Raw genomic sequence first — 14979 nt, 5'->3', positions numbered from 1 at the left:
TAAGCAGCATCATAAGTAAAATTCAAAAGCAGGTAAAAACTGGAGAAACACTTGCAAAGCATATCACAGTTAAGAGCTAGAAAAGAAAGACAGCAGTACATCACCGGGCATCTATATTTGTGTGACAAGTGAGGTAGCCTGAGCTCTCAAAGGCAAACATGGAATGTCCTTTCTTACATGCAGAACTTAGAATGGGCCCCATGAGAGAAGAAAAAACAAACAGTAAAAAAGAAGGTGCAAACAGTATTAGGACACAAGAGGCATGCAGCGGAAAGGTGAACGATGGAGGTAGATAGTCCTAGTACTTGGAGGGGGACCATGTGATGGGGGAAGGGAAGGAAGAGCTAACCAAACTGGTGTACACATCACAATGCTATAAGGAAACCTGTCACACTGTATGCTAATTTAAAAATAAAAGTGGTCTATAAATAAGCACGGTCAATATATTTCAATTACACCTACACTTTATTTTTAGTACTAGGGTTTGAAACCAGGATTTTGAACATGCTCTATTGCTAAATTCCACCCTCGCCTTTTCAACTCCACTCTAAACTGAAGACAAACTAAACTAAACAGCATGCCTCCTGGACTACCAAATTAAAAGCATTCAAAGACAGAAGAAGGGATTCAACGAAACTGGTATTCCCCACATGGGTGTAAAATATGAAGTACGTATCTAAAACTTTGGATGTATGTCTTTTCTTCTGGAATAAATTTCACTTTTATAAACTCAACCACAGAGCATAAAGATGGATGTACATTTTTATCAACAGCAAAAGAAATTGGAAATTAGCCCAATAATTGGATTTTTTTTAAAAAAAATGTAATGTTAGACAACAATTTTAGTGATGTGGGATAAATACATGTTGCACTATATAGAATTTATAATACAGAAGAATGACAAGAGATTATGTATTAATGTGACAGTAGTTCAGATGGCAGATAGCAGGCAACTTTTACTTTCTTATTTTTTCCCAAAAAATAAACATATTACCTTCCGCAAAGAAAACGAAAAGTTGTGAAAGATTAATCAATAAAGAAACAAACTAGTTCCAATAGTTAGAGCTAAGATTTAAAATCAGAATCTATTAATAATGTTTACTTTTTAGGTACCAAAAACTATATCCCTATTTTAATATCCATTTAAATTTTCCCTAGAACAGATCTCTAGCTATAAAACTTATTTAAAATTTAAAGATCTAATAAATAAAATTGACATCAAATGTGGAAAACATTCAACTTTACTCATACAAACTGAAATGAAAGTCAAAGGATTCTAAAAGTAAAGTCGGTAGTGAGACTCCATGACAGAGCACTTGACTAGCATGCACAGAGCCCTGGGCACAACCCCCAATACTGACAAAGAAATGCAAAGTCAGTGTAAACATAAATTGGCCAATCCTTTCCTAAAAGCAATTTAAGAATACATGCTTCAAATTTTAAGAACTACACAAGCCTTTATTTTCTGTTTTACTTCTACAGATATAGTCTATTAAAGTAACATAAGAAGTGAAGAAAAATGTATGAACAGAGCTTTGGTTTGCGTGGGCCCCATAACCAAACCCCATAGACCAGGTGCTTAAACAGCAGTTAAGATGCAGCCAGGGAGCACTGGCTTAAGAAGGCTGAGGACATGTTCAGACCCTGTTCCCACAGTTCCAGCAATCAGGACAAGATAGCGCCCAATTCAGTTACTGGTAAGGATGCCTTGTCTGTTGTGTGGACAGCCTGTGTTCTTGTTATGGCTGGCCTTTCCTAAGGAGACATACACAAATCAACCCCTCCTGCCCTATCTTAAAATTAGAGCCCTACTCTTAAAACCTCACATAATCATTTGTTTCTGTACTTGAGTGACAGTCTCTCACCATGGAGCTCAAGCTAACTCAAACTCATGATTTACAAGTGCTGAGACTACATAGTGTATTACTACACTCACCCTTTAACTTAATGCCCTGATGAAAGTCCTATTTGCAGAAGGGTTGGAGATTCAACATAAGAATTGGGAATAACGCAGTTCAGTCCAGAGCAGAGAACATGATAATTGTACAATATTTTTAGTAGCAAGTATCTCTAAACAATCTAGTTGGATGGGTGGTCACGGGATGGAATTTTGGAATTCATTTTCCAAAGCAAGTGATATAGACATGCAGAAGCATAGCTAAGATGAAGTCCAGTGGTGCAGTGGTGGAGTTCTAGCCTAAACATGTGTGAGGCCCGGGGTCAATCCTCAGCACACCCATCCCCCACTCCATCCACACTCAGATAACCAGAGACACAAATTGCATATGCAGGATGGTTCCCTCTCAGAATGACAGATCTTTACATACAAAACTTCAAAATATACCAAAATGTTTACAGTTGTGACTTTAGAACAGAAAATTACAATGTTTTCTTTCTTAGCTCAGTAATGGGAGCTGCTCTGCTTGCTCTACCTGTCTTTCTGGGGGTGGGGGAAAGACGACACACATGGACTCTCTGAAACAGTGAGCAAAACCAAAACCTTCTTTGAAGCTGTCTCTCAGGCATTCAGCCATAGCAATGGAAAGTCTTAATAGCAAACAAATGCCCCGCTACTGAAAATTAAGAACCTCAAGTTGAAAACCACCTGTACTTCAGTCTCTGAGGGAACCAACCCTACCTATACTTTCATGTCAACCTTCTGCCTCTAGGGCTGAGAGAAAATAATTTTGTTTATTTAAGCTACCAAATTCATAGTAAATTGTTGATATGGCCTCATGAAACTAATACACTATGTAAAGATACCAAATCACATTTGACAAATGGTACAAAATGAAACAATTTTTGCTTCTTTTGAAATAAACTACAAAGTAAGTATGTATATGGGCAAAGATAAATTTATTCCCTTTTAATTGTTCTAGGGCAGAGGGTCCAAACATAGGAACTGACTAATGGCCAAGAAGTGGGTCATTTACAGATATACTCACTTCTAGATGCAGAAATGACTGAGTCCTGGGTCCCCAAGTCCCAAACATCCACCACCATCTCTTTAGTACTTACTGATGCCTTTCTCTTTGGGAGCAAGCTTCTCCAGATCTTTTAGTTGAAATACATCTTTCTGGTTAAAAGGGTTTAAAAAGGTGAAAAACACATAATTACTTTCTACTGTTTATTTATATTTACCATAACCATGTTCGAAAAGCATAGCATCGAGAAACTATGTCTACAAATGAGTAATGTACTATAATTGAGTATTCTAGAACTAAAAGAAATGTGTATCTTGTTCAATGTCACCCATAGAACTTAAGATGGACATAACTTCCACATAAGTACAGTTATTTATTCATGACTGGACAACAACAACAAAAGCCATCTTCTCATAGAAGCAGGAAAACTAACTCTGGAAGGTAATCTGTACCATCAGATAATGAGCTGCTCTGACACTCTCATGTTAAGAAAAAGCAAAAAACAAAGGGCTGGAGATGCCTCTGTGGTTAAAAGCATTAGCTTCTCTTGAAGAGGACCCTAATTCAGTTCCCAATACCCCCATGGTAGTTCAGAGTCTCTGTAGGCACCAGGCATGCATATGGTACACAAACATACTGGCAAGCCAACACTCATGCATATAAAAAATTTAAATAACAAATCTTTAAAACAAACAAACAAACAAACAAACAAAACCCAGGAACATCAGAGAGCCAAGTGGCCTATAGAGAGCAGCAGAAGCATCCACAGCAGCGACTTCCAGAAACTATCTTGAGAAGTCCCTGTGGAAAAGAGCACCTGTGTCCTAGTCAGCATCCAGTGCAATTCTCTGTACTAGATATCCTGTCACATCAGCAACCACCTGAGCCTTGGCCTGCCTGCACCTGAAGGAGCAATCACCAGAGGCACTGCCCTACCTCCACCTGGGGTAGCGATCAATGGAGCCAGAGCCACCAATTGTATCAATGGAGAAGAGGGACTCCCCCCCCCCCCCGCCTGAAGCACAGGCTCCACCTGTACCAACTGGAGGAAGAGATGGGTAGACAACAGTATAAGAATAACTCAACAACACAAAGAGCAATACAGCACTGCCAGAAACCAGTGGCTCTACAGCAATAAGACCCGAATATCCCAATGCAGATGAAGCAGAAGAAAATGACCTTAAAAAAAAAAAAAAAAAAAAAAAAAAAGACTGCATCTTTTGCCTTACAGAAGCTTCTCAGTTTCAGGAGGTCCCATTTATTAATTGTCGATCTCAGTGTCGGTGCTACTGGTGTATTATTCAAGAAGCAGTCTCCTGTACCAATTCGTTCAAGGGTATTTTGCATTTTCTCTTTTAATAGGTTCAGTGTGGCTGGATTTATGTTGAGGTGTTCGTAGGTGTGTGAGTTAATATTAAGGTTTTCAACTCAATTCCATTGGTCTACCTGTCTATTTATTTTTGTGCCAATACCAAGCTGTTTTCAGGACTATAGCTCTGTAATAGAGCTTGAAGTCAGGGATGGTGATGCCTCCAGAAGTTCCTTTATTGTACAGGGTTGTTTTGGCTATCCTGTGTGAGTAAATTGGGAGTGTGGGAGGAAGGGTGTAGGGTGGAAGAGAAAGAGGAGGAAGGAAGGGGAGTGGAGAGGAGAACATGAAAGGGTATGGGATGGTCAAGTTGGGGGAAGGACAGAGAGGGAGAGCAAGGAAAGAAATCTTGATAGAGGGATTATGGATTAGTGAGAAATCTGGCATTAGGGACATTCCCAGGAATATACAAGGATGACCCCAGATACAACTCTAAGCAATAGTGGAGAGGGTGCATAAACTGGCATCCCCCTGTAATTAGATTGACAACTACCATAATCATCATCATAGAACTTTCATCAATAACTGACAGAAGCAGATGCAGAGATCCACAACTAACCACTGGGCTGAGCTTCCAGAGTCCAATCAAAGAGAGGGAGGAGCAATAATATAAGCAAAGGTGTCAAAGACTACAATGGGGAAACCCACAGAAACAGCTGGCCTGAGTTAGTGGGAGCTCACTGACTCCAGACTGACAGCAGGGGAACCTGTATAGAACCAAACTAGGCCCCTGAATGCAGGTGACAATGGATGGCTTGGGCAGTTGTGGGGCCACTGGCAGTGGAACCAAGATCTTTCCCTAGTGCATGAACTGGATTTTTTGGAGCCCATTTCCTAAAGAGAGGTAACTTGCTCAGCCTACAGCAGAGGAGGGCCTTGGTCCTGCCTTGGCATGCTAATATGACAGACCTATTGACTCCCCATGGGAGGCCTTACCCTCTCTGAGGAGCAAATGTGTGTGTGTGGGTGTGGGGGGGAGTTGAGGGGAGGAGGGGAGAGAGGGGGAATTGGGATTCATATGTTAAAAAAACCTGCCAACAGAAGTATAAAGCTGGAGGGGGGTAGAGAAGGAAAGGAAAGGAAAGGAAAGGAAAGGAAGGAAGGAAGGATAAAAACAGGCTCAGTGACAGGAAGATTCCTTTGGACCAGAATTTTGAGGTTAGCCTGGGCAATACAAAAAGGTCACACCTTAAAAAGAAAGGAAGGAAGGGAGAGAGATGAGGGAGAGAAAAAAACATAGAAAAAAAATGGAGAAGTGCTTTACTTGGTATGTCTCATGCTCCACAGATTTAGTAGCTGTAGCTAAAAGTCACAGACAACTGTCAAAGTTCACTTTCATTTAAGGTTTTATGAAAAGTTAACTCTACAGGACAGAAAACTTCCCAGCTCATGCTGTGTCTCAATCACTCATGCACACATAGGTACATTCAATACATGCAGAACAAAACATTATGAGGAAAATATACATACAGAGTATTGAATCTGGCAGTCGGGGGACACTGCTGACCATTCCTTTCTTAAGTGTTGGAAAGCACTAGAACAGTGAAGGTGAAATTGTTTGGGAAGACTAACGCATTTGGTAATTAGAGAGAAGCACTGCAACTGTGTGGATGGGATGGAGATCCACTGCTTTCTAAATTAACTGAAAAGCAAGTTCAACTGGACAGAACCAAGTTCAAAACCTCTGCTTATCCAAACGGACATTTTACAAGACCGAGGAGACAGGTACTGCCTAAAAGAAAATATTTGCAAAAATATCTACTTTACAAAGAAGTCTGGGGGGCTGGATAGATGGCTTAGAGGTTAAGAGCACTGACTGCTCTTCCAGAGGTCCTGAGTTCAATTCCCAGCAACCACAAGGTGGCTCACAGTCATCTGTAATGAGATCCGATGCCTCTTGGTGGTGGGAAGGCAAACATACAGGTAGAACACTGTATACATAATAAAAACATAAATAAACATAAAAAAACCCCTAACTTCTAAAAAAAATAAAAAGAGGCCTGGAACATAGAATATACATAGAGTATGTCCAAAACAAAAAGAATTGATGAACGGATAATGGAGTAAGATGATGGAGACATTTGCGATCTCTTCATGAGCTATTGTAAATGTTTTAAAAATATTTCTAAAACATTGTTGATGAATCCCTCATGATTAAAAAGTTTGGTACACAATACTTAGCAGTCATTAGAGGCAGCATGGCACATGACACTTAGCCAGCATTCGTGATCAGTGCTTAGCTAGTAAGTTTTCTGATTAATTCACCAGAGGTAACTGGGAAAACGGACTATAAAACACAACCCTACCATTAACATGTATAAACCATACAGCAATGATCTTTCAGATTTTGCATTTTCAAAGCTAATACCACATAGTGAATTTTTGGCCATATTTGAGAAGGGCCACTATCCGTATCAAATGTCAAATTCTATAACTGATGGCACAGTAGCCATGTTTGACTTTATTGGAATTTTACTTATCAACAATGGTATTAGAATCCAAATTCAGAAACTAAATTCCAGAATCCATGCTTTTCAAGCTTAGACCCTAATATTGATTTGTTTGGAATTGCTGAAGGGCTGATGTCTAATATTTACCAACATTTGACATCGGTCTGGATCCCAGAAATATGGTGTCTCATTCAGGAGACCAGATGCAAAGTTTTCCGTTGTTGCCAAAGTTCACTGTTACATTTTCAATTCCATCCCAAAAGCTGACATGAAATAACTATGCAGCGACATACTGTATCATAATGTGAAGATAGAATAGGAATACATTAACTGAATGAACCCAACTAACAGACCTAATTATTATCTCAGAAGAAAAAACTCATTATTGAACATTTTAAGCTGCTAGTCTTCAGTGCCATTGAAGGTTGATGTTGAACATTTTTAAATCAGAAATGGCCAGCTTTGAGAAGATCAATACAAAAAGGATAAAGTCATTCCACTGACTACTTTCCTTGGGTCTCCACTGCCTGGAAGAAATTAAGTCTGTTCTTGCTCCAAGGGCACAGAAAAAAACTGAAACAACTTCATCTTCTCAGTGACAGTCTTGCACTGGTTTTAAAAACATACGTATGTACCTAGACTTAAGTCCTCAAGACTATTTCAACTGTATTGAAAATCTGCATTATCAAGATGACAAGGAATTTTACCAGCATAATATTTTATTTTACCATTTTCCCCCATCTGCATAGGATGGAAATAGCCAGTGAAATAAAGGCCTAAGAAGAATTTCTTGTCGGGTGAAAAGCCTGTTCGGACTTGTTTCTTTACAAAAGACCCATGTACAGAAACATGGTAAAGAAAGTAGGACCTAGAGCCTGCTTTTGAACTCTGACTGTCACTTAGTGAGGCTGAAACTTTATTTCCTTAGTGTCCGGCACAGACCTCTGGAATAAGTTGAGAAGTCTGGGTACCATCATAATGCCGTAGGCAGACTGTAAACACAAAGCAGAAGGATTTCTGTGCTCCCTATGAAACCAGGCTATCTTCCTTGGCTTAAACCTGATAATGTTCACTCTTGTTTTCAGAGCCCCTGGTAGGCAGTTCAGACCCTTTGTCTCAGGAGTCCTCAGCTGTAAAGCAAAGCTTACCCCCAGGACTGTGTGCTGATGAAATCATAAAACCTACACGAAATGCCTGGAGACGGTCAGCACCCACGCAGCACTCAGCAAACTATTATAATTATTTCAGAAAAACAGGTCATAATCAAATATATGACCCAAAAAGAGAATTGCAGTATCAGTCTACAGGACAGTCTGAATACAAAGACTATGAGTGATGTGTTATGGCTCTTTCCTATTCCACAGCTCAGAGGAGCCAAAAGCATTGGAGAATTTTATCTACCCCTCAAGAGCCATTAACATCTAATTACATCATAGAAAAATATACAACATACTGTGAAACTAATATGGAACTATACAAAATACTAACAACATTAGGAAAATAACTTACTGTCTCAAAAAATATTTCCATCATACGGGTTCTCTTTTCTTCTGCACTCAGTCCTTTTTTCTTTGACTAAAGCATAAAACAAAAACAACAAAAGCCACAGTTTTAAAACCAGCATTTTACAACAATTTGGCTTTAACCATTATTTTAAAAACTATTGATTTTGTCTAATATCAAAAGGTTTGTCACTTTTAAAGCCTGGCCTAAAGACTGCAATTACTATATACCAACCCTTGAAGTAGTGACTGCCAATTTCCCTACACAAACAGTGAGAGCAATAACATTTTGTGGAAATTTATTTTATTTTATATTTGTTTGTTTATTTATTTTGAGGCAGGGTTTCTCTGAATAGCCCTGGCTGTCCTGGCGTAGACTGTGAATTCAAGCCACCTACTCTGTCTACCCTTTGTAGAAATTCAGTATTTATAAAATGAACCAGTGAGAAGCCACTGTATTAACTTTCAAAAGGCTTACCTTTGGAAAGAAAACAGCCAGTCACTTATAGCCAATTAACAGCTACATTCACAAATTGTTGCATAATACCCAGGACGGAACTGATTAGTCCCACCCGGAAAGGGAGCTGTGTTAATCTAGAATGCTAGAGATGAAAAGGATTTGGTCAAGCTGGAAGTGGGGAGGGGCATCTTGTGCAAACCCCATGCACAGGCAGTGTTAGGGACGCACAAGTCAAGCCCTGAGATGGTCAAGCCCTGTATGGACTGTGAGGTGGGAGAGAATGGAAGATACAGTTCAAAAAGTCGTCTGGAGTCAATTACCAGAGGCTAACCAGGAAGAGAGTGGACCCTACCAAGACAATGGACAAGTGTTGAGGAACTTTTAAAGCTGAGGAGTAACAAGATTAGAGTTAAGGTGGCATGTAAGAATGGCAGTAGCAGGGGCTAGAGAGAGTTTAGCGGTTAAAAGCCAGAGGACAGGGTTCAATTCCTAGCACTCACATGGTGGCTTTGTCTGTAACTCTAGTCCCAGAACATCTGCCCCCTCTTCTGGCCTCCCTGGACCTTAGGCATACACGTGGTGTACAGACATACATACAGGCAAAACATCCATATACATAAATTTTTAAATATTTTAATTGAGAGAAAAATGAATGATGGCAGCAGTGTGTAGGCTCAAGTAAGAAAAAAAGCTATCCAAATAGAAAATGGAAGCCTGTGATACTGTAAATCTTTATCAAATTTGAAAATAAGATAATCAATATGTAACTGAAATATAAATTCTATATTTATATATAGTACATATCAACTTGCATTCAAATTAAACAAAAAGAGGAGCCAAATTTCTTTAATGCAAAAACTGCAAGAAAAATAAAAACAATGTGAGAATCACTTATCTGGGGTTTGGGATTTATTTATTATTTAATTTTGGGGAGAAGGATGCTATGGACCAAAAGTTTTCTCCTTCCCCTATGGGGTTCCAGGGATTGAACTCAGGTAGTCAGACTTGGTGACAAGCACTGTTACCCACTGAGCCACCTCACTGGCCCTAAAATTTAAGTGTTCTGCATCTTTCTCAAAAACTGCACAGAATCACGTTATGTTTCCTGGGTAAACATGTCTATTCGCAAGAAATAGAGAACAGACGACAGATCAAATATAAACACCACCAAAGTCCAGCTTGATGAACCTGTAAATTTTGTTGGGGTTACTTACTGCAACACGGATAAGGACTTACAAGAACAGAAATACCTCAAAGACAACTATACCACCAAAGCCCACACAGCATGAATGACAGTCCAAAAAGCTGGGAACCTGGAGCACAATGGACACCCTGGAGCACCTCAACAAGTGGCAGAGAATCTGTCTCAGTGCGAGCCTGGCTCTTCCAGGCCACTCAGTAAATCTTCCTTTCTTCCAGGCTACTGCCCTGGTCCCTGCTCTCCTTAAGGCTGCTGGGCTTGTCTGAGGGAGACTCTCAGCAGTCTTTACTGCTTATATATTCTAGTGGAGTGCCCCAGGTCAATTTCAGGTACTTCCTGAAGCTATTTTGAGCTGTTTACTTCCTGTCTTAATTTAATAAGCCCTCAGGATTGAGTGCTTCACCTCCCCTTAGAGCTGTGGTTCTCAATGTTTCTAATGCTGTGACCCTTTAATACAGTTCCTCAGTTGTGGTGATCCCCCAACCATAAAATTATTTCATTGTCACTTCATAACTGTGATTTTGCTACTGTTATGAATTATAATGCAAATGATATGCAGGATATCTGAGATGCAACCCCTAGGAAAGGGTTTCTTGACCCCCCAAAGGGTTTCCACCCACTAGTTGAGAACCGCTGCCTTAGACCATACTTCTGCTTCACTTCCATGTGAATATCCTGTCCTAAAATCTGCTCTTTTACCTCCCTTTCCACAGCTGGTATCTTAAAGTTTCTCCAAAATGGCAAGTTTTAATTCTGGAGGAAATTACTACACAACAGATCATAGGAAAATATACTGCTTGTTAAGATATAATGAGATGAAGACTGATTCTGCCCCCATCAGAAAGCATCACTCTCCAACACTTGAGAAAAGGGCCTGGGAACGCCATTCTGTATTTCTTTTAGCTAAAACTAGAAACCCACTCATTTCCACAGCAACAAGATTATGTTGTGTTTCTCGATAAGCATGTTTGTGTAAGTAAGAAGCCTCCAAGTTCACATTTTTCTTCTCTGGAACACAGCAGTCCCCAGGGATCCACTATTGAGCCCTTCCTCTCCTCAAATCTCTTCTTTGATCCCATCTTCTTTCATTTTAATTAATGTTGTGATGAGACACAGATCTTTATGTCTGGCCCTGAATATGCTCCTGAACTCCCATCTCATGTATCTACCTGCCTGCTGGACAGACTTCAAACCCAAGTGGTCCGAACTGAGTCCTTCCTCTCCTACACACTACAAACCTGCTATTCTACACTTAGATCCTCAGACACAATTTCTACCCATGCCAAAGGCCTGGCAGGCATCCTAAGTGCCTTCATCTCTTTACTAAGTTCTGTCAACACTGGTTCTTAAACAATTTCTAATACAGTGGTTCTCAACCTTTAATACAGATTCTCATTTTGTGGTGACCCTCAACCACTAAATTATTTTCCTTGCTACTTTGTAACTACAATTTTGCTACTGTTATGAATAGCAATGTAAAAATCTTTGTTTTCCAATGGTCTAAGGTGCCCCCTGTGAAAGGTCATTTGACCCATAAAGGGGTCAAGGCCCACAGGTTGAGAATCACTGCTCTATTATGTCCTGGCTGGCCGACCCTATTGCCTCTGCCTGGATTCAAGTCTTCATTGGCTATCTCCTGCAACCTGTCTTCAACGGCCTAAACATACTTTTGTCTCATCCTCTAAATTCAGCTTTCACTCCACAGAAGAAACAAATCTGACTATGCAGCCCCTTGTTCAAAACCTTTTGATGGTTCCAATCCTCCTATGTACCTAAGTACCCTAATAGGATATACGAGGCCCTCTATCACCTGACCCTAACCTAACCCTAACTTTGAGTAACTTCCTACCCCACCCCAAATTTACCATAACAAGATGAGATACTATGTAATTTGGATTGTAATAATAACAATAAAATTATTTCCAGAATTCTCTGCTGGAAGCATTCTAACATTTCTGTGCCTTGTAAAAATGTTCCTCTACCTAAAGCATCTCTCCTCTGGCACCTCAGTACTCCAAAAGGTCTCCCAAATCTAGTTGGGGCATGCTCTCCTGGAAGACTTCCCTCTGCTGCGTTGCACTCACAGGCTGAGCATGTGTTCCCAGGACACATTTGCACCATATCATTGACTGCACTGAAGGGAAAAGATTTTTGTCTCAGCAGACTGAGAAAACTCAGAATATCTACTGTCCTTGGCCCTCTCTGAGTTTAGCAAGCCAGTTAAGTTAAACAGAGCAGACAGACAGGCCAGCCATGAACATCAGGACCACTACCAGCAAAAGTGCCAACTCTCCAACTCCATGCTGCTCAAACTCCAAAGCCTACAACACTCTTAAACACACAATTTAGGGTGAATTAAGTAGTGGGAAAGCCCCGTGGGCACCACCTTGCCTGCTGAGAGAAAACAGAGCACTCTCCAGTGAGGTAGACAAGCTCCAGGAAGTTATGTAGAACTGTTGTTAAATTTATGTTGCAGAGCTAGAATCCAGGAATATTTTATAACCCCTCCATACTGCTTTCGTGAAGTATCTGAGCCAATCATGAAGTTCACATACAGCTAAATTTGCCATGCCAGGAGGCATCAAACTACCATACATACATAGGGACCTTAAAAGGGCTAGACCCCAAGTTACCCTGCATGAACTGCAACTGCAACGTTGATAACGTGCCTGGGCATGTGCACTTAAAAAATATTCAATTGGCCAGGCGTTGGTGGCGCACGCCTTTAATCCCAGCACTCAGGAGGCAGAGGCAGGCAGATTTCTGTGAGTTCCAGACCAGCCTGGTCTACAAGAGCTAGTTCCAGGACAGCTCCAAAGCTACAGAGAAACTCTGTCTTGAAAAACAAAAACAAAACAAAACAAAAAAACAAACAAACAAAAAATCAATTGTTTTGACTTGCTTTTCTCACTAGACTTCCAAGGATGGCAGGGGCTCTGCGGGAAAAGTGGAAATCTCTTTAGCATGTTGTACACTTGCAAGGCTCTAGGGACTTGGGCCTGACTGGGACAGCAAGATAATGAAGAAAAGACAGACAAAGGATGTTTAAACAGAAAGCTGGGATTGGGTACTCTAGGCTCTTTGATAGAAAAACTGTAGCAATCCAGAAGCCCAGTGCATTCATTACAGAGTTGAACAGAGAGGCAGATGACTTTATATGTAATACAGTGGTTATTACATATAAATAAACAAGGAGGCAGGGTTCTCATATACATCTGAACAAGGAGGCAGGTTTAGCTAATCTTGGTAATCAAAGAGCAGCCTCTGTAGTTGAGCAGTCTTCAGGAATAAAGCTACAGTGCACATTTTCCCCACACACTGTCAAAACTTGAATGGGGTCTCCCTGGAAAGACTTTGCCATCCCTCTAGGCTTAAGGCTATGGGTGTGGCTACGCATATCAGCACACATCCACTCAGGACTTCACTCATTCAAGGGTTTTATCATGTGGCTAAATCAGGAGAAAAGAGGACCCAAATCTGGGGGCAAATCTCCTAATACTTTGGTTTATAAAGAGTTCCTGGAAAGTCCTTTGCAATTCCCAGAGGCAAACAGTAAGGAGAATCTAATGGCATGTGCTAGGAAAGCTCTTACTATTCAGCAAATATAAAAGTCATTCTAGGAATGCAGAGGAATTGCTCCATACGTTTATATTACCTTCAGGCTGATTTATTCCTTTCCCTTTTATAGCAGCTATTACTAGTCACATTTGGAAACCACCAAGGTCAGATTTAAAATACTTAATGTAAAAAAGGGCATCCTACTGACACTAGAGACAAGAAAAATAACAAGGACTCAGTACTTAAAACTGGGTTAGGGTGTCTCCTCGTGGTAAAACAGGGATGTCTTGCTATTAGTAAGAGGACTCAAAGTCACCTGAGGTCTATGACACTTCCTATTTGAGTGAAGTATTTATGTTCTTACAGCCCTGTATCGTCTCCAATAATTACAGAACTCCTAATATCAGCCCTGTCGGTCAATTGTAATAACATTCTGAAAAGCTAAAAAGATGTCATGTCATTCTCAAAGTTGACTTTCTCCAGTTTCAAACTGTAGGCTATGCTTATAATTGTTTACATAATAAGCCCAGTCAAATCAAAATAGTTATTAATGCAGGATTAGCAAAGAGGTCAAAAGTTTAACTTTGACCAGAACTTTCTTCTTGATCATATATAAAAATAATAGCAAGTACGTATGTGAAGAGTTAACAGCCATTAAATCCCTTGGCAATAGGCAATGGCCCTATAAAGAGGGTTGGCCGGCACATCAATAGTGAACAGTTCCTTGTAGTCGGGTACTTTAATTCTCCAAAGAGAAACATGATAACAGGAAGCACTGGTAATACAGTTGTTTTGAGTCTGGTCCTAGCTCCTTGGGCCATTTTATGCCCAGGTGGCCCGGTTGTTAGTTGAACCACAAAGAAGCCGTTATCAGTTATAATTACAGCTGGGCAAGTTTCTTCAAATAAACGCCCTATAATCCTTGTCCACGCTTTGTAACGGCTAGTTAACCAAATTAAGATATTAAAATCTCGGGTCACTTTAATGGCACATTTATACTGTCGCCAGAAGCGGAAAGACTGGCACGAAACTTTGAAAGTATATGAAAATGATCTAATGGGCAGAAAGTCATTAAGTTAGCAAAGACAATGGTGACTTTAAGCCAGGGTTGGCCCGCACACCTAAGTCCCACACTGAAGCAGAGCGGGCTGAGTGCTGCCTGCCCTTGACTTAAAGGCAGGGGGCTTTCACTGAGGTGATCGTCGCTAGGCTGCGCCGGGCTGCGGCTGGGGTGAAGGAGAGCGCCGTGCCCGGCCTGTACCAGGTCCTGCGTTCTAATCCCAGCAGAGCCGAAGGACACTGAAAACTTCAGCGTTAACTCGGCCTCACGTGCGCCTTGGGGGCTCTTGGACATGGGCCGCGGGCCGGCTCCACTTGCCGGGCTTCGGTTCTGGAACGCTCCGCTTCAGAACGCTCCGCCGCCGCCAGGGCTCGGGCACGCAGGAGGTGCGCGCGGGGCCTGGCCAGACGCACACCCCGCCGCCCCGAAGCCCGGAGGTGCGCTCGTGGCGGGCT

At 41.0% G+C, this 14979-nt stretch overlaps 1 protein-coding gene across 1 annotated transcript in view; it reads right to left on the bottom strand.

The window, feature by feature from the left end:
- Window positions 1–14979, bottom strand: part of Mnd1 (meiotic nuclear divisions 1) — a 58355-nt gene that overhangs the window by 43221 nt on the left and 155 nt on the right. The window contains exons 2-3 of the mRNA XM_027392954.2: window positions 8253–8318; window positions 3019–3076 (exon numbers count right to left, since the gene is read on the bottom strand). Of these exons, the coding sequence (XP_027248755.1) occupies window positions 3019–3076; window positions 8253–8318 (124 nt within the window). The remainder of the gene's footprint in view (window positions 1–3018; window positions 3077–8252; window positions 8319–14979) is intronic.

The sequence above is a fragment of the Cricetulus griseus genome (genome assembly GCF_003668045.3).
Source record: "Cricetulus griseus strain 17A/GY chromosome 1 unlocalized genomic scaffold, alternate assembly CriGri-PICRH-1.0 chr1_0, whole genome shotgun sequence".
Lineage (NCBI taxonomy): Eukaryota > Metazoa > Chordata > Mammalia > Rodentia > Cricetidae > Cricetulus > Cricetulus griseus.
Note: the sequence above shows the minus strand (reverse complement) of the source record. Positions and strands in the feature narration are given on the sequence as shown.